We start from the raw sequence: 23,794 nt of genomic DNA on the forward strand, positions 1-23,794 counted from the left end.
TAGGATGAAATTGCACCAAACCACACCAAAAGTAGTGCATGCACTACTTTTGGAAACTCGCTGCAACCAGATAGTATGGTACTTTTGTACCTGTACCATGTGATCCAGTGCTGGCAAATGCACTGCATTTGCAACCTGTGTTTGGGGTGTCATTAACTTAATACTGCAGATCGCAAACTGCGGTGCATTTTGAACGCAATCTGGGAAACGTGCAAAGAATGCAGTTTCCAGCACCACGTTCTTGTGTGAATGGGCCCTTAGACTACTGGGCTGCTGGCAGTGCATTCAAGTAGTTGTGAACACACAATGTTATAGACCTCTTTTAATACAGTTATAACTATTCAGTTATAACTGCTTTTGCTTAGTTTCAAAAAATTATTTTTCTTATGTTTCATATAAGGTTAAAGCGGTAGTAAAGTCATTTTTTTAACTTTTACCTACAGGTAAGCCTATAATAAGGCTTACCTGTAGGTAAAAAAGATATCTCCTAAATCTGTACAGTTTAGGAGATATTGCCCTTGCAATGAGCCGCTGAATTCAGCGGCGCATGCGCTCTGGGGATTCTTGGCTGAAAGTCTGGCAGATGTCTCCCGCATGCATGCGCGGGGGTGACGACATTGCGGTTCTGGCCACTCACAGCGCTGGAGCCGCGATACCCGGAAGACACGTCGAGGGAAAATGTCAGCTCCCTCGGCGTGGACCAGGTAAGATACCGTTGTCTCGTTCTAAGGTAAGTACTTCATAATGAGCTAGTATGCGGTGCATACTAGCTCATTTCAGGACACTGTGCTGACACAGTTGATTGATTTCATAAAATTGGAGAGTGCTTGGTCAGGAGGTGTGGTGGCTGAACACACCTCCCAATACAGGCATGCTGTGTGTCTGCACAGTGTCCTGTACCTCTGAATGGCCTGCCAAAAGATGAAACCACAGATCATCTTTTTGCGATCCGATTCCGGTGCGGGGAAAAAAAATGCCTGCACCTTTTTTGTGTGAATCCAGTGTGAGTTCAGGCATACAAACTGAACTGGCTGAACCGGCTGAACTCGCATCACACAGACATCACATGTGATCAGCACAGCAATGTGGGTGTGAATCACATGCAATGTCTGTGTTCGCATAGCTAAGCCAAGCTAAAAGCTGAAAATTGGCCTGGGCAGAAAGGGGGAGAAAGTGCCCAGTATTGAAGTGGTTAAACCTAAAATAAAACAAATTAGGGTACTGCTGCTATATTAACTACTTGCCAACGGCTACACGTCGATGGATATACGTCTCTCTCTACTTTGGGGATGGATATCGTTGTTATGGCAGCAGCTAGCTGCCAAACCCCAGTATCCCCGTGTTCGGCTACAAGATAAAAGTGGTCTCTGTGGTGGATTCACCGCAAGATCACTTTTAACGGTGGCGGGAGAGGGCCCCCCCTCCCGCCACGATCCGGTGCCCTCCACCGCTTACCGGAGCTGTCAGCAGCGGTGGAGACAATTGCGTCTGTTCTCCTGTCAGGTATGGAGACAAGTGAGGGGAAAATGGCCCAACCATCTCCATACCATAGCAGGGTGGAAGCGACGTCAAAACATCATTTCCGCCCATACTTCTTAAGGCTGGGTTCACACTGCTGCGGGGGGAGATCCGGATGTGATTCGCACCGCACTGCAGTGCAAATCACATCCGATCTCCGTAGCGATGGGAGTTCAGCCATACAGATAGTATGGCTGAATTCGCATCGCTCCCGCAGCAAACTCACACGGGACCCTTTTTTTGGTCCGCAGCAGAATCGGATCGCATGGGTGTTCACACCATGCGATCCGATTCCTGTGCAAGTCTGCAGATCGCACTGCGATATGCGGACGGATCTGGGGGTGTCATTAACATTTCATTGACACTCCCAGCCGTTCGCATAGGGCAGTGTGAACTGCCGGCGGGAGTCATGCGATGCGGGAAAACGCCGCGGATTCGCGGCGTTCCCGCATCGCTGTGGTGTAACCCAGCCTAAAGGCACATTTTTTTGTTGTAATTTTTTCTTCTTCTTTTTTTTTTTTTTTTTTTGCAGTTACGTCCAGGTATGAGATCTGAAGTCTTTTTGACCCCATTTTATTCTCTAGGGCAGGGGTGCTCAACCTGTGGCTCTCCAGCTGTTGCGGAACTACAAGTCCCATGAGGCATAGCAAGACTCCGACAGCCACAAGCATGACACCCAGAGGCAGAGGCATGATGGGACTTGTAGTTTTGCAACAGCTGGAGAGCCACAGGTTGAGCACCCCTGCTCTAGGGTGTTAGAAAAAATGTATAATGTTTGGGGGTTCTAAGTAATTTTTAGCAAAAAAAAAAAAACTGCTTTTAACTCGTAAACACAGAGTCTGAAAAAGAGGCCCGGTCTTAAAGCGGGAGTCCGCCGTTTTTTTCTTTTTAAAAGCCAGCAGCTACAAATACTGCAGCTGCTGACTTTTAAAATAATGACACTTACCCGCCCAGCGCGCCCGCGATGTCGGCACCTGAAGCCGATCTCTCGATCGTCTCTCGGGTGCTGCCGCCGCCATCTTGGGTATGGGAATCAGGAAGTGGCGCTTTGCGGCTTCATTTCCTGGTTCCCTACTGCGCATGCGCGAGTCGCGCTGCGCAATAAAGATGGTCCCCGCTGTCTCTGGGATCCGTGTGTTTCCCAGCAGACAGCGGGGGACCTTCCGAAAGGGGCGTAGATTCTGAGAAAAGGGGCGTACCTTCTGCAGAATCTACGCCGGAAGTGGGTGCAGATACCTGTACTGTACAGGTACCTGCACCCCCCTCCCCCCTGAAAGGTGCCAATTGTGGTGCCGGAGGGGGGGAGGGTTCCAATGAGCGGAAGCTCCACTTTAGGGTGGACCTCCGCTTTAAAGTGGTTAAAGCCAAGCTAAATATAAAAGACAGGATAAATCAATAGGCAGAAATGCTCTACCAGGGTAAACCTCCACTGTAACTGGCAGTGAAATCCGTTCTGTTCTGTAATACTATATACAGCTGTAAGGCATCCTCCAAGCATGCTTATGCGATTTGTAGGGCCTGTATGAAAACGCTCCCTCTTGTGAAGTATTTTTAAAAATGTCCAGCTTCCCATACTTTCTTTCCCAATAGCTTTTCTATTAGCTGTAAATATGACCAGTGTGCCCCCTCTATCCAAGGCCGCCACCCCCATGCTGTAGCCATCGCCACTGCCTTCCCCTAATCAGACATCTGGCCCCTTTCAGGATGCCGGGCGCCTGAATTACAGCTTCGGGGGTGTTTTTTTTGAAGCACCTGATTAGAGCCATAGGCTCTAATAGGCTTCAAAATAGAGTGGACTCGTGGCACTGAGCATTGCGTCTGGAGCCCACTCAGATGTTACCACAGCGAATCAATATTCGCTGCTGCAACACAGATCCTCCTCCCAGCCAATTGAAAAGCGGGTCTGATTTTGAGGGACTGTCCCTGATTTGGAGCAATGTCCCTCTGTCCCTCTTTCCTCCTCATTTGTCCCTCATTGTGGTGTGATCTATATAGTTGGATATAAAATGCACTTTTTATCTTTCAAAAAGTGTTTCCCAGTGCTAAACTTTTCATCCAAATTCTAAATTGCTGCATTTTTAAAGCCAATATAAAGGAATAGTAATGGTAAAAAAGCACTTGTGGATTTAATTAACCTTTTTTTTTTTTTTTGATAATTCTCCTTTAAGGGGGGGTGTGTCCTCTGCCAGCATACGTTTGCTAGTAGGTGTCCCTCATTCCCATCTCAAAATGTTGGGAGGTACTGTATGTAGTTTTATTATGTAGACTGTGCATACAACATACAAAAACCACCTGGGGCAATCCACCTGGGGTTAATCAGCAAACATTTATTTTACAAAAATGTAAGTGGAGGTTACCTTCAGCGAGAATCTCCAAAATTATTACTATATCCACAAATAATGGCCACAGAAAAGTCATGCTGAACTCCGCCCCTTCCCTCCTGCTTTCATATTGTTTTTTCTTTGTATGATATAAACGATGGGGCACTACTTCTGACATTGATATAAAGATGGGGCACTATTCCTCCCACTGATATAAATGATGGGTACTATTTCTCCCACTGATACCAATGATGGGGGTGTTATTCCTCTCACTACTACTGATGATGAGGCACTATTCTTCTCACTACTACCAATGATGGGGCACTATTCCTCTCACTACTACTGATGATGAGGCACTATTCCTCTTACTACTACCGATGATGGGGCACTATTCCTCTCAATACTACCGATGATGGGGCACTATTCCTCTCACTACTACCGATGATGGGGCACTATTCCTTTCACTACTACCGATGATGGGGCACTATTCCTCTCACTACTACCGATGATGGGGCACTATTCCTTTCACTACTACCGATGATGGGGCACTATTCCTCTCACTAATACTGATGGATAGGGCATTATTCCTCTTTCTACAGTCCACAAGTGTTAAGTCGTTTATTTGTTTTTTTCCTCCATTGACTTTCAAGCCTGAGGCATTGTTTACTCCCTCTGAATAAAGGGAATTTTCTTGTCCTAATGGCAATATGTGGGGCACTATTCCTCCCAATGACACCAATGATGGGGCACTATTCACTCCACATACACCAATGATGGGGGCACTATTCCTCCCAATGACACCAATGATGGGGCGCTATTCATTCCACAGACACCAATGATGGGGGCACTATTCATTCCACAGACACCAATGATGGGGGCACTATTCATTCCACAGACACCAATGATGGGGGCACTATTCATTCCACATACACCAATGATGGGGGCACTATTCCTCCCAATGACACCAATGATGGGGCGCTATTCATTCCACAGACACCAATGATGGGGCGCTATTCATTCCACAGACACCAATGATGGGGGCACTATTCATTCCACAGACACCAATGATGGGGGCACTATTCATTCCACATACACCAATGATGGGGGCACTATTCATTCCACAGATACCAATCATGGGGCAATATTCATTCCATGGACACCAATAATGGGGTAATATTCATTCCATGGACACCAATGATTATACCAGTCTGGCCCCCCTAAAGATGTTGGGCACTATTCCTCCCAATGACACCAATGATGGGGCGCTATTTATTCCACAGACACCAATGATGGGACACTATTCATTCCACAGACACCAATGATGGGGGCACTATTCATTCCACAGACACCAATGATGGGGGCACTATTCATTCCACAGACACCAATGATGGGGGCACTATTCATTCCACATACACCAATGATGGGGGCACTATTCATTCCACAGATACCAATGATGGGGCAATATTCATTCCATGGACACCAATAATGGGGTAATATTCATTCCATGGACACCAATGATTATACCAGTCTGGCCCCCCTAAAGATGTTGGGCACTATTCCTCCCAATGACACCAATGATGGGGCGCTATTCATTCCACAGACACCAATGATGGGACACTATTCATTCCACAGACACCAATGATGGGGGCACTATTCATTCCACAGACACCAATGATGGGGGCACTATTCATTCCACAGACACCAATGATGGGGGCACTATTCATTCCACATACACCAATGATGGGGGCACTATTCATTCCACAGATACCAATGATGGGGCAATATTCATTCCATGGACACCAATAATGGGGTAATATTCATTCCATGGACACCAATGATTATACCAGTCTGGCCCCCCTAAAGATGTTGGGCACTATTCCTCCCAATGACACCAATGATGGGGCGCTATTTATTCCACAGACACCAATGATGGGACACTATTCATTCCACAGACACCAATGATGGGGGCACTATTCATTCCACAGACACCAATGATGGGGGCACTATTCATTCCACAGACACCAATGATGGGGGCACTATTCATTCCACATACACCAATGATGGGGGCACTATTCATTCCACAGATACCAATGATGGGGCAATATTCATTCCATGGACACCAATAATGGGGTAATATTCATTCCATGGACACCAATGATTATACCAGTCTGGCCCCCCTAAAGATGTTGGGCACTATTCCTCCCAATGACACCAATGATGGGGCGCTATTCATTCCACAGACACCAATGATGGGACACTATTCATTCCACAGACACCAATGATGGGGGCACTATTCATTCCACAGACACCAATGATGGGGGCACTATTCATTCCACAGACACCAATGATGGGGGCACTATTCATTCCACAGACACCAATGATGGGGGCACTATTCATTCCACAGACACCAATGATGGAGGCACTATTCATTCCACAGACACCAATGATGGGGGCACTATTCATTCCACAGACACCAATGATGGGGGCACTATTCATTTCACAGACACCAATGATGGGGCAATATTCATTCCATGGACACCAATAATGGGGCAATATTCATTCCATGGACACCAATAATGGGGCAATATTCATTCCATGGACACCAATAATGGGGCAATATTCATTCCATGGACACCAATGATGATACCAGTCTGGCCCCCCTAAAGATGTTGGGCACTATTCCTCCAAATTACACCAATGATGGGGCGCTATTTATTCCAGAGACACCGATGATGGGGGCACTATTCATTCCACAGACACCAATGATGGGGGCACTATTCATTCCACAGACACCAATGATGGAGGCACTATTCATTCCACAGACACCAATGATGGAGGCACTATTCATTCCACAGACACCAATGGTGGGGCAATATTCATTCCACGGACACCAATAATGGGGCAATATTCATTCCATGGACACCAATAATGGGGCAATATTCATTCCATGGACACCAATAATGGGGCAATATTCATTCCATGGACACCAATGATGATACCAGTCTGGCCCCCTAAAGATGTTGGGCACTATTCCTCCCACTGACACCAACTATTGGGCACTATTCTTTCTCCTACTGACTGCAGGTGCTATGTAATTTTTTAACTCCCACGGACACTGAGGCATTTTCTACTTCTACAGCCCCCTAAAGTCTGAAGGACAGTGAACTGGTCTTTTGCTTAGTAAGTTTGAAGACCCCTCATCTAGACAGGACTAGTGGCACATTCCTGCTTTATGATGTATCAAATAAAGAATCACGTTTGCAGTAACTTGCATGTACTCTTCTGTTTTTAAATACAAAGTATCACAGGAAACATCTTGAAACGGAGTAGGATGTAGATAAGTTCCAGATGTCTGTTTTTTTTGAAGTTCAGATTTTTCCAACTCTCCCTAAAAAAAAAAAGGGAGGAACCAGGGAAAGTTGGCATGGATTTGGTCAGCACTGCCAAGCTGACTATTTCTGAGCCATTCGTTACAGAAAAATCCCTTAAAGTGAATGTGTACTGAAAATATAAAAGTGATCCTTTATATTATGCACCATAACCTGCAAAAACATACCCTCGGGCTTTCTAAAAACCTGCACTGTGCACCGTCGGGTCTCCCCAGAACAACCAAGTAGTTGGAAAATGTGGTGCGTATACCTGTCCCTCCCATCCCACAAAGCAGTGGGTAACAGATCTTTAGTCCTAAGCACTGCCATGCTGAGCAGGCCTGTGCAAATATCAACATTACCGGCATACAGGCCAGGTTCACACTACTGCGATGCGATGCGATGTACTGTGAATTTGATACGTTTTTTTTTGTCCTGTGTGAGGTGTGAATTTTCCTTGCATTATGAAGTGGACAGGTGCGAATTTACCGCAATTTTACCATGAAATTCAGGAGGCAGGCAGTGAACAATTTGCAGAGATGTGAACTGTGTGCTGTGACTTTACTGCAAGTTCAATTGAAGCCTATGAAGATAAAATTCACACCGCACCATAGGAATTCACATCACACTCTTAGTCAACACACCGGACCCTTTTTTTTCTCGCACCAAATTCGCAACGCATAGATGTGAACCAAAGCCATGGAATACAATGCTTTTTACATGACCTGCTATTCTGTGTGTTCCTAAGCCCAGGTTCACACTAGTGCAATCACAGACATCACATGTGATTCGTACCTGCAGTGCCGATCACATGCAATGTCTGTGAGATGTGAGTTCAGCCATATACTTGTATGGCTGAACTCGCGTTAGAGTCGCAGGAAAAAAAGTGCAGGGACTTTTTTTTTCCCCGCACTGAAATCAGATAACATGGGTGTTCTCACTTTTGCAATCCGATTCCTGTGCGAGTTCACAGTTCACACTGCAATCTGTGAACCGATCTGGGGGTGTCATTAACAATGTATTGACACCCGCAGCGGTTCGTAGAAGGCAGTGTGAACTGCTTGCGGAAGAGATGCGATGCGGGAACAAGCGATGTAATTGCGCTGGTTCCCGCATCGCATCAATGTGAACCTAGGCTTAACGCATCCAACTCGCTGTAAATTTGCATCAATGTGTACCTAGGCTTAGGTCTCTCATCAGCACACTGGGAGGCTGAGCCAGCTGCTGGTCAGTCATCTTGGGGAATCCTGAAATTTTTTGTGCTATCCCAGCAGAACTCGGACTGGATATATGATTTCAGCCGACAGCGGGCTTTTGCTGTTGGCTGAATCTGGGTAACAGGAGTGCAAAACTAAGTGAGCTTTTGTTGATCCCCAGGAGAAGTAGGGCCTAGGAAAATCTTTGGCCCTACTTCTTCAAAAGTGATCACCTGAAAAATCTGTATTAGCTAGGTGCTGTTTTATCATAAACTTTGCCTACATCCGTTTATTCTCAAAGAGCAAATAGGGACAGACTGCTACATGGTACCCTGGGCTCTATTTGCAGGCTATGCCTATCATGAGATGGGATGGGATGAGACCAGATGATGAAACATTGAGTACATTTTCTACATTCTCTTTGCTTGCACTGAGGGAAGGGCTGGATCAAGGTGTGTCAACAAAAACCTCATACACAACTCAACCAATGTAGAACATGGAATGCTTTGTTTACCAATAACAGGTTATGCAGACAAAAAATACTTCAGTGTCTTTCCAGAACTACACTATAATACCAAAAGTATTAGGATGCTTGCCTTTACACGCATATGAACTTTAACCGCTTCAGCCCTGGAAGATTTTACCCCCTTCCTGATCAGAGCACTTTTTGCAATTCGGCACTGCGTTGCTTTAGCTGACAATTGTGTGGCCGTGCAACGTTACACCAAAGCAAAATTGACGTCCTGTACAAGGTTTAAAGCCCCATACACACTATCAGATTTTCTGCTGATTTTTTCCTTCAGATTTACCAAAGCCATATAATATGGAGGTCAAACCTTAAAGCGGGAGTCCGCCGGGACTCCTCGTTTTTTTTTTTTTTTTAAAGTCAGCAGCTACAAATACTGCAGCTGCTGACTTTTAAAATAGTGACACTTACCTGTCCAGCGCGCCCGCGATGTCGGCACCCGAAGCCGATCTCTAGATCGACACTCGAGTGCTGCCGCCGCCATCTTGGGTATGGGAATCAGGAAATGGAGCCTTTTGGCTTCATTTCCCGGTTCCCTACTGCGCATGCGCGAGCCGCGCTGCGCAATGAGGATGGTCCCCGCTGCCTCTGGGATCTGTGTGTTTCCCAGCAGGCAGCGGGGCACTTGCGGAAGGGGGCGGGCACTTGCGGAAAGGGGCATAATGTACGCCCCTTTCCGCAGAGAGCTAGCCCGGAAGTGGGTGCAGTTACCTGGATTATCCAGGTAACTGCACCCCCCTCCCCCCTGAAAGGTGCCAATTGTGGCGCCGGAGGGGGGGAGGAATCCGATGAGCGGAAGGTCCATTTTAGGGTGGACCTCCGCTTTAAGAGTTTCAATGTATATGCAATCAGGCAGACCCTTGCACTACATGGTTTTGGTAAATCTGAAGACAAAAATCAGCAGAAAATCTGATAGTGTGTATGGGGCTTTAAGCCTCGTACACAAGATCAGATTTTCCGCAGACAAAGCTCCAGACTTTTGTCCAAAGGGCGTTTGCCAGGAACTTGTCTTGCATACAAACTGTACACAATTGTCAGCCAACAAACATGAACATAGTGACGTACTACATCAAATTGCAGCTCTTGAGAGCCACCCTTTGGACACCTTCTGCTAATGTCATGTTTGGCGAGCATTAATTCCGAGCATGCATGTTTGTACTTAGGACTTTTGTGTGATGGACTTGTGTACACACGATACGAAAATCTGACAACAAACCATTGTCCGCCAAAAATGTACTAGACTGCCATCCAACATTTGTTGGCAGAAAGTTGGACAACAATTGTCTGATGGAGTGTACTAATGGTCGGATTTTAGGACAACAGTCTGTCATCGCACAATTCCCTGCCAAAAAACCGATTGTGTGTACGAGGCTTTAGGCTGCATTAACACCTGAGCATAGCATCTTTGAGCGTTTTTTCAGTGTTTCTTGTGCTTTTTTATGTGCGATTTTGGCGCATTTGTATGCTCTTTGTGCGTTTTTATTCAGCGTTTTTGAGCTTTGACGTTTTTTTATTAGCCAATAGAGAAAAATATCATCTGTGGCATTATTTGTTGCTAGTTTTTTTCAGCTTTTCCATTAGCTTTTATTTTTATTTTTTTATTATTATTAATAATGTATTGATATTTATATTTTTTGTTGCAGTAAGGGGTTAGAGTTAAGGTTAGGGTTAGGATATGGTTAGGATTTATTAATAATAATTTTTAATATTATATTATATTTTTGTTTGGGTGTTTATTATTGTAATATTATTATTAATAATCATTTATTTAATTTTTTTTTTAAGGTTAGGGGTAAATTATTATTTATGTATTATTACATATAATTACTTGCATTTATTTATTGTTTATTTATGATGATTTTTAGTTATCTGTGTATTTATTTTACATGTCGACATTGATAACATTAAAGTTAAACTTTTTTTTTTTTTGGATAAAGTACTGGTGGGGTAAAACTGCTCGCAGTTTTTTTCCATCTATGTCTTTTAAGCTGGCCATAGACGGATAGAATCTCGATTGAAAATTCGTCCGAAAATTCTCAGAATTCTCAAATGTCGTGAAATGAGATTTAGTTTGCTTTTAACATTTGATTTTGGAATGGGCTTTACTAAAAAAAAAAAAACACATACACTTTTACAAATTTGTTCGTTTGTGAAAAATGTTCCATCCTGCTGCTTCCAATTTTCTCGTTATTGTAGTAGAAAATGAACATCGATTTGACCCACTAATGATTAGAAAAACAAGCTAACTTTCTTAATACATTTTGTTTTTCTTAAGAATTTTTGTTAACAATTCTACCCATCTATTGCCAGCTTTATAGAGATTTCCGTTCTTTTCCTGTCCTGTAGACTCATCAGGAAATTAAAGGATAAGTTTCCGATGGGAAATCCTCTCCTAGACAGTTGTCACTACAAGTGTCCTCATTGCAACATTTCCCCTCTATTCCTGTCCCCATACCATTGGTGTCTCAGAGCAGAATGGGTTTTCTAAAGAGACAGCATGGAAAAGGCTTGATTTGATTTCTGTGATTAAATCTCAGTATATCCCCCTTTGAACAGACCAGGCAGGAAGGAGGAGACAGGAAAGGAAAATGCCTCTTCATTCAGTTGTGTGTACGTTTTAGCTATTGAGCTCTGTAAAAGACAGCCTTTTTTCTTTGCAGAGTAGCCCAGGAGAGCTTGTTAAATGTGATTTATTTGCTGGCCAGAAGGAGATAATCAAATGCAATATTTCATTTTTATTTACATTGGAACCTTGGTTTATGAATAATGCTGTTAATGTAAATGTGGTTTACGCGTAATGTGGTTAATGAGCGCTTTGAAAGACGAGCAACTTTTTTTTAAAATTCTGATTCGGTTTGCGAGTGTTGTCTTGCAAAACGAGCAGAATTCAAGCTAATGGGCGGTGCAGTACCGCATTTGGCCAGAGGTGCGGGGGCACCAGGGGGCATTCGGAACCGTTCGGAAATACTTGGAATTACTCAGAAATACTTGGAAACACTCAGAAATTCTCTATTCCTGGGTGTTTCCAAAGCTTTCCGAGCTGTTTCCGAGTATTTCCGAGGCTCTCCGTCGCCCTCCCCCACCTCTGGCCACATGCGGTATTGCATGTAATAGAAGTCATTGCGGAACAAATTATCTTTGTTTCCGCATTCTCCTTGAATGGGTTATGTTCATAATCCAAGGTTCCACTGTACCTTTAAAAAGGTTTAGTTGTACTTTTAAAGTGTTGAGGTCCTTTAGTGCTAGGGACACTTTTCACTGTAGGTGAAAGCTCCCCGCCAGGAACAACTATGCAAAACAAATGACATCCTGCATCAGTAAACTGCCCATCAGGATGTTGTAAGCACAAGATCACCACTTAAAGCGGTAGTAAAGTCATTTTTTAAACTTTTACCTACAGTTAAGCCTATAATATGCAGTGCATACTAGCTTATTATGGCTTTTCCCTTACAAGTGTAGATTTTTTTTTTTTAAGTCAGTGGGTTTACTACAGCTTTAAGATGTCTTATGGAAACAGATTTTGGGAGTGCAGGGTTCTTTATCAAAGCATTAGCTGTGCTTTGAAAACAGGAAGAAAATTGCCTAAAAGACATGGAGAGGCTGGCGGCGTATAACCACATTATAAAACCTCCCTATCACGCTCTTTCAGCCTTTATCTGTCCATAACATTAAAAACATCATTACTGGCAACCATTTATATCTCTATAAATACTGTTCTTTGTATATTATTCAACAAATAATTCCCTTAAATGGAAATGTTGTTGCATGATAGCATTCTTGTGACTGTAGATCAGGGAAATCAATTTATCCGACATAATCCAGTATAAAACTGGTAAGTTGTAGCAGTGTAACAATACTAAAGGTGATGGCCACAAGCATATCCTAGTAATGGTCATTGAGAGCTGTGCACTTTCCAGCATTCAGCAGCAGATCCAAGTGCCTCATCCTCCTCCAGATGTTCATGCTCCCTAACATACTGTAGGTGTCCGCAGGGGGTGTGCCAGGTGTGCCTGGGCACACCCTAATCACTGTCTGCAGTGCCGATTCCCCCTATTGCCTGGACTTCCCACTGTGTTGCACCCCCCCCCCCCTTCCCCGCAGTGCTGCTGGCTTCCCTCCCCTTCTCTCCCCCCCCCCCCCCTCCGAGTCCTGTGGGGGATGTTTCAGAATGGAGAGGGAAGGAAGGGATTGGTAAATTTGTAATTTACTGACAGCTTCCTTTTCTAAATGAAAACAATGAACACACTCACTGTGTTCAGTCATAACTGAAGCATAGTAAACTGTGTTTACTATGCCTCAGTTTGTGAATGAACAGGAAGCCGCTCATCACAGGGCACATCCCATTCATTCGCTGTGCAGTGCAGTGCCCACTTTCCTCTATGGGCACTCCGATGGAAATGGACCACCTGTCTGTTTCTATACAGCTGTCATCCGATCCGATCCACCAGATGGATGGGGAACGGATCCCCATCCATTTGTTCTTAGTGGATAGAATTGGATGTTAGTTAGTGTCTACAGACACATGTCCATTGCCATCCGCCGCTCCACAGAGGGCAATGGATGGTCTGATCAGGTCCACCTTAAAAAGTGACAGGGGCAGGAGACCTTATTTTTTTTCTACTGCAGTTAAAGTGTAAGTAAACCCTCCTATCGTTTTCAGCCAAGGAAGCTGCCATCTTTGCCTCTGTTTAATCTACAACTGCCATGGTGCTGCACATGTGATCACTTATGACACCAGCCATTGGATGGTTTGACAGTTTGGTTGAGAGTACAACAAATGGGAGTGTTACATTTCCAGCACATGCCAGAAATGAAACTTTTTTTAAACTAGTAAATGGATGGGTTTACTTCTGTTCAGGTCTTGTCCTTGCCTTCAGCCTATGACTTCAGCCTATGACCTATGACTGGACAAGACCTACATACAATGTTCTCTAGTCTTCCTACCAGGGGTGGACTGACAATTGAGCTACTCGGGCACTGCCCGAGGGCCCCCGAGCCACTAGGGGGCCCCATCAGGGTTGCCAGCCTCAGTAAAACCAGGGACAGTATGTAAAAATCTGTGTTTTTTTTTTTACATCTGTCTCTGAAATGTCCCTTACCGACATCCTTTTGGTCTAAAAATCCTGAGATTATAGCGGCCCCTCCTCTCCAGTACCTTCTCAGCCAATAGAAACATGTCTGTGTATACTGTGTGTACATGTATGTGTATGCTGTGTGATTGTATACTGTGTGGCCCCATAATCTCAGATTGCCTGGGGGCCCCATAATCTCCTATTGCCCGGGGGCCCCATGAGTTGTCAGTCCACCCCTGCTTCCTACAGTTACATTTTGATCAAATTCCTTGTTGACTAAAGCTGTCCATAGGTGGTTCCTGGTGAACTAGTCGAGGTTCAAGCAATGTTCGATCGATCAATTTGGGTACAACCAGCCTGACGGATTTTACATGCAATTATTGCTAACTGCTTTTATAGTTGCTAGCAACAATCATTTTAGAGATTAGAGGAATTAATGTTCAGAATAAGACTGGCCATTGATGGGGTGAATTTCTTTCCTGCAACCACAGGTTGCTGGAAAAAAATTTGCTTGATTTCCCCATCAACACAGTGTTGACAGTAGAATCTCTCTCGCTGGGCCATTGTGTTCTCCTGGTGGGGTGGTTTCCCCTGCCCCCTCTGCCGGGAGAACACAAGAACACTCAGCGGCAGAGATTCTCCTGTCAACACTGCGTTGATGAGGAACTCGAGGAAATTTCTTTCCTGCAACCTATGGTTGCAGGAAAGAAATTCACTCCATCAGTGGCCAGCCTTATTTTTCACATAAATTCCTCCAATCTCTAAAATAGCACTGTATTGCAATACAATCTATTCATTGATCCCTAGCTTAGAACTCAAGCCGATTGTGGAACTTGCTTTATTTTGTGTATGACGTGTCTATTGTGTAGTGCTGGCATTTCAACCAGAACTTTAGTTAAAGCTCTGCACAGGTCACAGCATGACGTTACTACTTGAGTCATTAGTATATTAGTGTGTAGAGAACTGTGCCTGCAGCATTTTAAATCATCTCTCAGCGTCAGCTTCCCTATAATTACTGTAAATAGAGTCATTTTCCAACAGAATCCATTTCTTCATAACAAGGAATAATGCAATTAACTGATAATTGATTATCAAAATTAAAGCAAACTTAAAAAGGTGTAGCCCATAAAAAACAAGTAGACGTCTCTGCCCCAGTGCAAGGCAGAAGAAAGGGCTTTTTTCTTTTTAGGGTAGACATGTCCAAATAAAGCAGTTATTTACTAAAGGAAAATCCACTTTGCACTGCAAGTGCAATTGAAAGTAAAGTCGCTGTAGATCCGAGGGTGACATGCGAACAAAATAAAAAACAGCATTTTAGCTTGCACATGATTGGATGATAAAATCAGCAGAGCTTCCCCTCATTTCAGATCTACCCTGTAGATTTAGAGTGACTGCACTTCCAAGTGCACTTGCAGTGCAAAGTGGATTTGCCTTTAGTAAATAACCCCCAATGTGTCCTTCCCTTATCTCAGAACAGGTTGCAGGATGTTGTACAGGTGATTAGAGCTACAATTCCTGATATTAGATGGTATTTTAAAGGTTTTGAAAATATTTGCTGACTTATTCAGTGTTCGTATACATTCAGAGCCATGCAGGGCAGGGCAGAATGCAGAACCTGCGTAATGACACTCCAGGGTCCTGCTGCCACCGAATACCCATTGAGATGCATAAGAAGTGGCTGTATGAGGTTGTGCATCAGGGGTTGTGTAAAGCACCCGCATGCGCACTGATTCAAAAGGGCAGGATGGGAAAAAAAAATTCTAACAGTGTATGTGATTTCCATTCAATAAAGTCCATTAATTTCAATCTCAAATGTCAAAAGCAAATTAAATCTTTCACACAACAAAACCAATGCTCTGAGAATGTTCTAAGAATGTTATGCAAATGTTCCTAAAGCCCCGTACACACGAGCGGACTTATGTCCGACAGACTTCCGAAGGAGTTCTGCCGGAGTTCTGCCGGAGTTCCGACAGAGTTCTGACGGACTTTTCGAATGAGCGGACTTGGCCACACACAATCACACCAAACTCCGACGGATTCGAACGTGATGACGTACGACTGGACTCGAATAAGGAAGTTCATAGCCAGTAGCCAATAGCTGCCCTAGCGTCGGTTTTAGTCCGTCAGAATAGCATACACACGAGCAAATTTTTCGGTAGGAACTGGGTCCGGCGGAGTTCCGTCGGAAAAATTTGAAGCATGTTCCATTTTCTAAAGTCTGTCAGACTTTTGCGAATCAAAAGTCCGTTGCAGCCCACACACGATCGAAAAGTCTGACGGAATCATTCCGTCAGACTTTGGATGTCGAAAAGTCCGCTCGTGTGTACGGGGCTTAAGACTTTTCCCTAGGAATTTTTGTTTGAAATTCTATCCACATAAAGTGGTTGTAAACCCCGTTCATGAAAGTTGAACTAAGCACATATATCTGTAGTGTTTACTTTAAAGTGACCAGATTTTTAAAATGAAATCTGGGGACATATTTTTTTTTTTACTAGTAATGGCAGCAATAGGGAACTCTTTTGCCACGTACGCACGATCAAACTATCCGGCGGAAAAGTCTAGCGGACCAGAGTCCGCTGGACAATTCGCCCGTGTGTGGGCTCCGGCTGACTTTTTTTCCCCAAAAGTCCGGCGGACTTAGAAAGTAGTTTTGACTCAAAAACTGTCCACCGGACTGCGAGTCCGGCGGACAATCCGGCCGTGAGTGTGCTAGTCCGCCGTACTTTTGAAATGAACGGACTTTCCCGCACATGGAGGAAAGTCCGTTCATTTTGAACGCGACTCCGGGTAACCGGGACTAGTGAAGGAAGTCAATGTCGCCGCCTAAGGCGGCAAGATTGACACGTCGCTGGCCCCGTCACCTGGTATGGACTTAAAGGGGAAGCCCTACGCCGAAAAAAAAAAATGTGGGGGTCCCCCCAAAGTCCATATCAGACCCTTATCCGAGCACGCAGCCTGGCCGGTCAGGAAAGGGGGTGGGGACAAGCGAGCGCCCCCCCCCCCCCGAGCCGTACCAGGCCGCATGCCCTCAACATGAGGGGTGCTTTGGGGAAAGGGGGGCCGCGCGGCCCCTCCACCCCAAAGCACCTTGTCCCCATGTTGATGAGGACAAGGGCCTCTTCCCGACAACCCTGGCCGTTGGTTGTCGGGGTCTGCGGGCAGGGGACTTATCAGAAACCGGGAGCCCCCTTTAATAAGGGGGCCCCCAGATACTGGCATTCATTTTTATCAGCGGCAGAAGAGCGCCCCCCTCCCGCCGTGCTCTGGTGCCTTCACGGAGCCGCCGGTAGCGGCGGAGGTGATCGGATCCTCTTCCTTGCTGGGTATGGAGATGAGTGAAGGGAAGATTACCCCCACCTGTCTGCATACCATTGTAGGTCAAAACATCACTTCCGCTCATAGCTCTTTAAGGGCCTTTATTTTTATTTTATTTTTCTTCAAATTACATTTTTTTATTTTTATTGCATTCCGCTCGCTGTCCCCGTCACCTGGTATGGATTTAAAAGGGAAACCTTACACTGAAAAAACAGCGTGCTCGGATAGGGTCTGCTATGGACTTTGGGGGGACCCCCACGCCGTTTCTTTCGGCGTAGGGGTTCCCCTTTAAATCCATACCAGGTGACGGGGCCAGCGAGGTGTCAATCTCGCCGATGGAGGCGGCGCATTCACTTTCTTCGCTAGTCCCGTCTACCTGGAGCCACGTTCAAAATGAACGGACTTTTCTCCATGTGGGCAAGTCCATTAATTTCAAAAGTCAGACGGGCGGACTGCCAAGTCCGCCAGACAATTTTGAGTCAAAACTTCTTTCTTGGAAACAAAAAGTCAGACGGAGCCCACACACGGGTGGATTCTGGTCATCAGTGTCAAAGTCAATATTAAAGAACTTGCTTACTTTGACTGCATCCAGAGAATAGCCATTCGCAACTGGATGTTCACTCAAGTTGGACAGTCCCTCTCTCACAAGGCCTAGCAGCCAACAAGGTGCTTAACTCAGGAACAAGTCTCTGCCACAGACGTTGTAGAACATACAAGAATAAGTCTCTGCCACAGACGTTGTTGTAGAACACGTAGGAAAACTAAACTTGTAGAACACAAGTGTGATACCTGGATCTTTCAGCTAGCTTGGCGATATCCACGAGACCGGATTCTCTTGGGTACTTCAGCTCCTCCAGGCTCTTGCTAAGAAACCAACCCGTACTTGGCCTTCTTCTGAAGAGTCCTCCCCTGGATAGCATGAAGTCACTGGGTCTCTCCCAAAACCGGAGACGGCTCCCAAACACCTCAGAATCCTCCTTTAGTTTCCTTGTCTCGAGCTAGCCAGCCCAGAGACAACAAGATCAGGTGGATCCCCACCCCAGGCCATAGCCTTCCTGGGGGCTGGTCAGGGGGACCAGGACCATGAAGTCAGCACATCCTTATGGACTGGAACCCTGAACCACGTGACGTCCGCATCTTAAATACCCTCTCCCAGAAAGCACAGCAGGAGCGCCACTCCCACTGGGCGGGCTCTGAGAGAGAGTAACTTAAGCACCCAACCAGACCATAGTTCCATGCCTGCCAGAAGAGACAGTGCTCCCTGTGGCCAGGCCAAACATCCCACAGTCCAGTCAGACTGATGCTGAGATCCAAATTTAGACAATTGTACCCAAACCAAACTGCAGTTCAGGTGTAACCTTAAATTTGAAAAGCATATAGTGTGTGCTCTTCAGGAGCCGGCGCTACATTTTTTAATGAAAAAAGTGTATTTTTTCCCCCAAAAAAGTGCACTTGTAAGAACGCTGAGCAAATACGGTGTGACAGAAAGTATTGCAACGACCGCCATTTTATTCTCTAGGGTGTTAGAAAAAACAAATGTATAGTTTGGGGGTTCTAAATAATTTCTAGCCAAAAAAACTGTTTTTAACTTGTAAACAACAAATCTCAAAAAGAGGCTCGGCCTTTAAGTGGTTAAGGTGCTTAAGTTGTTCTAAAGGCAGAAGGTTATTATCCTTAATGCACGCTATGCATTAAGGTAAAAAAAAAACTTCTGGGTGCAGCCTAAGGTTGCCACCTCATACCTTTAAAACCAAACACATATTACTTACACAGGTTCTGTGGCTGATCAAGGTGGTAATTAAATTCACTTAGTGCCTTATCTGCATTAAATTAGCCTCAGAACCTTTGTAATTAATATATTTTCAGGTTTAAAGGGATGAAGTGGCAACCCTAGAACAGCCCCCCAGCCCCTTCTTATACTTCCCTGAGCCCCATCTCAATCTAGCGTTCAGAGTAGTGGCTTTCTCTCCTCACTCATAGCTCCCAACTGTCCCTGATTTGGAGGGACTGTCCCTGATTTGGAACAAAGTCCCTCCGTCCCTCTTTCCTCCTCATTTGTCCCTCATTTTGGTCTGATCTATATAGTTGTATATAAAATGCACATTTTAATCTTTCAAAATGTGTTTCCCAGTGCTAAACCTTTCATCCAATTTCTAAATTGCTGCATTTCTAAATCCCAAAAGCCAATATAAAGGACAGTAGTGGTAGGAAAAACACTTGTGGGCTTAACTAATATATTTATTTTGTATAATTCTGCTTTAAGGGGGTGTGGCAGGGTGGATGTCCTATCCCTACATACTTTTGCTGATAGGTGTCCCTCGCTCCCATCTCAAAATGTATTCTCACTGGCTCACGCAGCACTGGGAGTCATTGGCTCCAGCTGTTGTTACAGCCAGTAAGACAATGAGGAAATAGCAGGGGGTGGGGCCAAACCATGCTCCAGGTGTGATTGGCCAATGTCCATTCAGTAGAGCGTGGCTTGGGAGCGAACCTTCTCGAGTGCCCCATAGCAAGCGGCTTACCCCCATAGCTGGCCGCTTTCATTGGCTGGGTGGGGATGATGTCACTCTCACGCATTCACAGGCGTTCTGTCAGCTTCAGCATTGCCGACGTTCTACCGTGAGCTGTGCACAAGTAGGTAGGTCATTTTACTGTGGGAAGAGACAAAGCATGTTTCTTTATCAGCATTAAAAATCCTGCCTGTTCCCCCATTTTTATTTATTACCTTCCACTTTAAGATCTAATATTTGTTCATTAGCAAAATTAAAAAGGTCACACAAATATATGACAACTATACTAAACTATACTAAAACAAGAATACCAGTGCCGCATACATCACAATTTGTTTAACAAACTCCTGAAGACAAGTGTAAAAGAGATGACCGCACTCTGATCTTCAGAAACTTGAAGGCTTTATTCGTTAATCTCCTTAACCTTGCTGCCATTGTCCTGATGATGTATCATGGATTTCTGATGATATAGGTGGATTTTAAAGAATAAAGCATTCAAGTTTCTGAAGATCGGAGTGCGGTCATCTCTTTTGCACTTGTCTTCATGATATCCAGTTCAGGGACTGGACCGACAGGTGACACCTGATCTTCAGCTTATTGAGCATATCACCTGGAGCATTGTTGCAGTTTCTTTTTAACAAAATTCTGCCTTTCCTTTTAGCATTCTTTGCTTACATATTGTATAGTGAAAGTCATCTCAGTCCATCTCATGTTCCACAATGGAGGAATTCTGTAGCTGGTTGGAAAAGATGTGCTTTGGATTTAAAGCGTTAGCTACCCCAACACTTCATATTCCTGATATGTGTTTGCCGTCCCATGTTCTTTTATGAGAAAGTATCCTGTTCTCTTTGTATTCCTTCCTAAATGTGAAATCCCTGGTGTTCCTGCCAGCCCCCTTGCGTTCCTATTAAAAAATTACCACACTAAGCAGGAGAACACACCATAGTCAGTTTTCTAGCTATGGTGGGAACTCAGCCTGCTGTATTACAATGATCAGAGTTGTCCTGACCCCCCCTCCCCGCTGCACAGCTATACACTGGGAGGATCAGTGTCCGTCCTCCCCCCAGCTCTTATGCAGCTGTGAACCGAGGGAATGTGATTACTGTACTTATAAAAAAGGGAAAATGCTTTTTGCCCTTGCCCAGATTGAATTGTTTTACAAGGTGATCATTTACAATTACTTTAAGTTACTCCCCTAGTTTATGTCAATAGAGGTTAATTATTCAAGGTCAGCTTTACTATGTTTACTCTGCTTTAGTTTATGAATGAACAGGAGCCTCTATCTGCAGCTGAGGCTAGAAAGGGACTATGGATTCTGTGTCCTCAGTCCCTTTCTCTTTCTCAAAGGGGAGATGTCAGGGGTCTGATATCTCTCTCACCAAAGCTCATCAACAAGGCTGAGAAAAAAATTGCAACAAATATTTAATAATTAAATTGTAAAAAAAAAAAAAAAAGAAGTTAAAAAAAATTGTAAAAAATAATGTATAAAAAAAAACTACTGACACTGCCCCCCCCCCCATCCTACCAACACTGCCCACTGCCCCCCCCCCCCCCCCAATAAAAAAGCATTGTGATATAAAATGTAAAAACTAATTAAATTCTAAAAAAATAAATGAATAGAAATAAAAAACGGATACTGTCCACTGCCCCCATACCCCCGCCCCCCCCCCCTTCCTCAGAAGCACTGTGAAAAAAATAAAAATAATTTAAGAAAAATAATGAAAAATAAAATTGTAAAAAATACCTCCACCTCCATACACTCCACACCCCTCTCCTGCACATACTACCCACCGCAGTCCACTCCGTACCGTACATTCCCTATTTTAAATTATCACATTCTGCACAGTGTAAGTCGTCTTAAACTCTATTAACCCCCCTGGCGTTGTTCCTGAGTCTGGCTTGGGGCGGAAGTTTTGTACAAAAAGCGGTAACCCCGAGCCAGACTCGGGACCGCATCGCTGAATGCAGGAGGAGATTACTTACCTTCTCCCCTGGATCCAGCGATGTCTTCCCGCTGTACGAGCAGCTCGTCCTCCGCCGGATCTATCACGGAGCCGATCTCCGTTCCCTGCGAGCGTTGCGACGCACGGGGACGGAGATCGGCGCCAAATTCAAAAAGTGAAACACACAGTATACATACAGTATAATGTAATCTTACAGATTACATTGCTGTATGTAATAATTTCACATCCCCTTTGTCCCTAGTGTTCTGCCCAGTGTCCTGCATGCAGTTTTATATTATAAAAACTGTTCTTTCTGCCTGGAAACTGGAGATTGTCCATAGCAACCAAAACTGTCACTTTACATCAAAAATTATTTTAGACCAGCTAGAAAACAGCGATAATAAATTGGAATCACTCGCAGAATTGAGCGATAGCGATTTGTGGGGAGATCCGTCATCAAATATTGAAAAGTAATGACAGCGACAATTCTGCAACTGAGCAAATTTCAGTGTTTTTGATTTGATTACATTATTGAATCATTTTTTATTATTGTTATATTATTATTTGGTATAATTATTTTTAGTTATTTATTATATTATAATTTATGATTTTATTTTTTGAAACTTTATTATACCCGGGATGTCTGCTAGACTCTGGTTTGAACAGATTTAAGAGAGTTATTCCTAAGGCCGCGTACACACGGGCGGATTGTCTGCCCAACTAAGTCCGTCAGACAATCCGACAGACAGTCCGTCCAAATTTTGAATGAACGGACTTGACCACACACGATGAACAGACAGCCCGCTGAAAACTTGCGCGATGACGTGTACAGCACGTACGACGGGACTAGAAAAACGACGTCCAATACACTGCAATGCAACCTTCGGCCGTGTAAATCCTTTCTGAGCATGCGCCATACTTAGTCCGTCCAACTTGCCTACACACAAGCGGACTGTCCGCTGAAACCAAGTTTGGACGGACAAAACCAAGTTTGGACGGACAAAATTACGGAAATTCCGAAAGACTAAGTCCGTCAGATTGTCCGCTGAAAAAGTCAGCTGAAGCCCACACACGAGCGGATTGTCCGCTGAAACACGGTTCAGCGGACTAAGTTGGGCAGACAATCCGCCCGTGTGTACGCGGCCTAAGAATTGCAGGACTACAATATAAAATGCCAAATTTTCATGCAAAATAATTGTACCGCTTTTAGCACCTAAAATCCGAAATAATCATACCGCCAGGGAGGTTAAACCACACTTTTAAGCCACGCCCAATATTTAGCTCAATTTATATCACACCCACATTTCGCAGCGCCGCGCTTTTTTTTTTTTTTTTATACAATGCCTAGGGTCCATTTTTTATCTCACACGGGCCCACTGATTTCATGATACGCCCCTGCTCTGTACTGTGCAATAATAAATGTGTGTGTTTTAATAAATAACCCTGAATTGTAAATATGGTGCTTAGAAGCTACTATGTTTTATACTGCTGGCTTGGGCATAGGCTGGCAAAATGGTATTGTCAGTTGGGTCTTGCTTACAGTAAACTTTTCTCTCCTTTATTACAGCCAATACCTTATACTACAATAGTTGCTGGAGGGATGCGACAAGCAATGGCTGTCTTTATACAAGCCACACTTCCCAGTGATCATAAGAGGTAAGACTACTTATTTACTACTACTGCTATGGCATTCCTTTTGTCTAAGCCCTTGTACACACGGTCGGACATTCCGACCACAAAATCAGTCGGATTTTTTCTGACGGATTTTGCCCGAAACTGTTGTTGCATACACACGGTCGGACAAAGCTGTCGGAAAATCCGATAGTTCGGAACATGATGACGTTCGTTCGTTACGACGGGACTACGTTCAGGCTAGTAGCCAATAGCTTTGGTCCCGTAATTTGATCTGAGCATGCGTGGCACTTCATGTTGTCGGAAAATTTTATATCCAGCTCTCAAACTTTGTTGGTCAGACATTCCGATGGAAAAAGTCAGATGGAGCCCACACACGGTCGGATTATCCGA

At 44.5% G+C, this 23,794-nt stretch overlaps 1 protein-coding gene across 1 annotated transcript in view; it reads left to right on the forward strand.

Moving 5' to 3' along the window:
• Positions 1-23,794, forward strand: part of LOC143981973 (galectin-4-like) — a 54,968-nt gene that overhangs the window by 3,463 nt on the left and 27,711 nt on the right. Inside the window, exon 2 of the mRNA XM_077480270.1 lies at positions 23,337-23,425. Coding sequence (XP_077336396.1) covers positions 23,337-23,425 — 89 coding nt within the window. The remainder of the gene's footprint in view (positions 1-23,336; positions 23,426-23,794) is intronic.

Source organism: Lithobates pipiens, unplaced genomic scaffold, assembly GCF_037356315.1.
Source record: "Lithobates pipiens isolate NorthernLeopardFrog02 unplaced genomic scaffold, aLitPip1_a1.2 Scaffold_1, whole genome shotgun sequence".
Taxonomy (NCBI): Eukaryota; Metazoa; Chordata; class Amphibia; order Anura; family Ranidae; genus Lithobates; species Lithobates pipiens.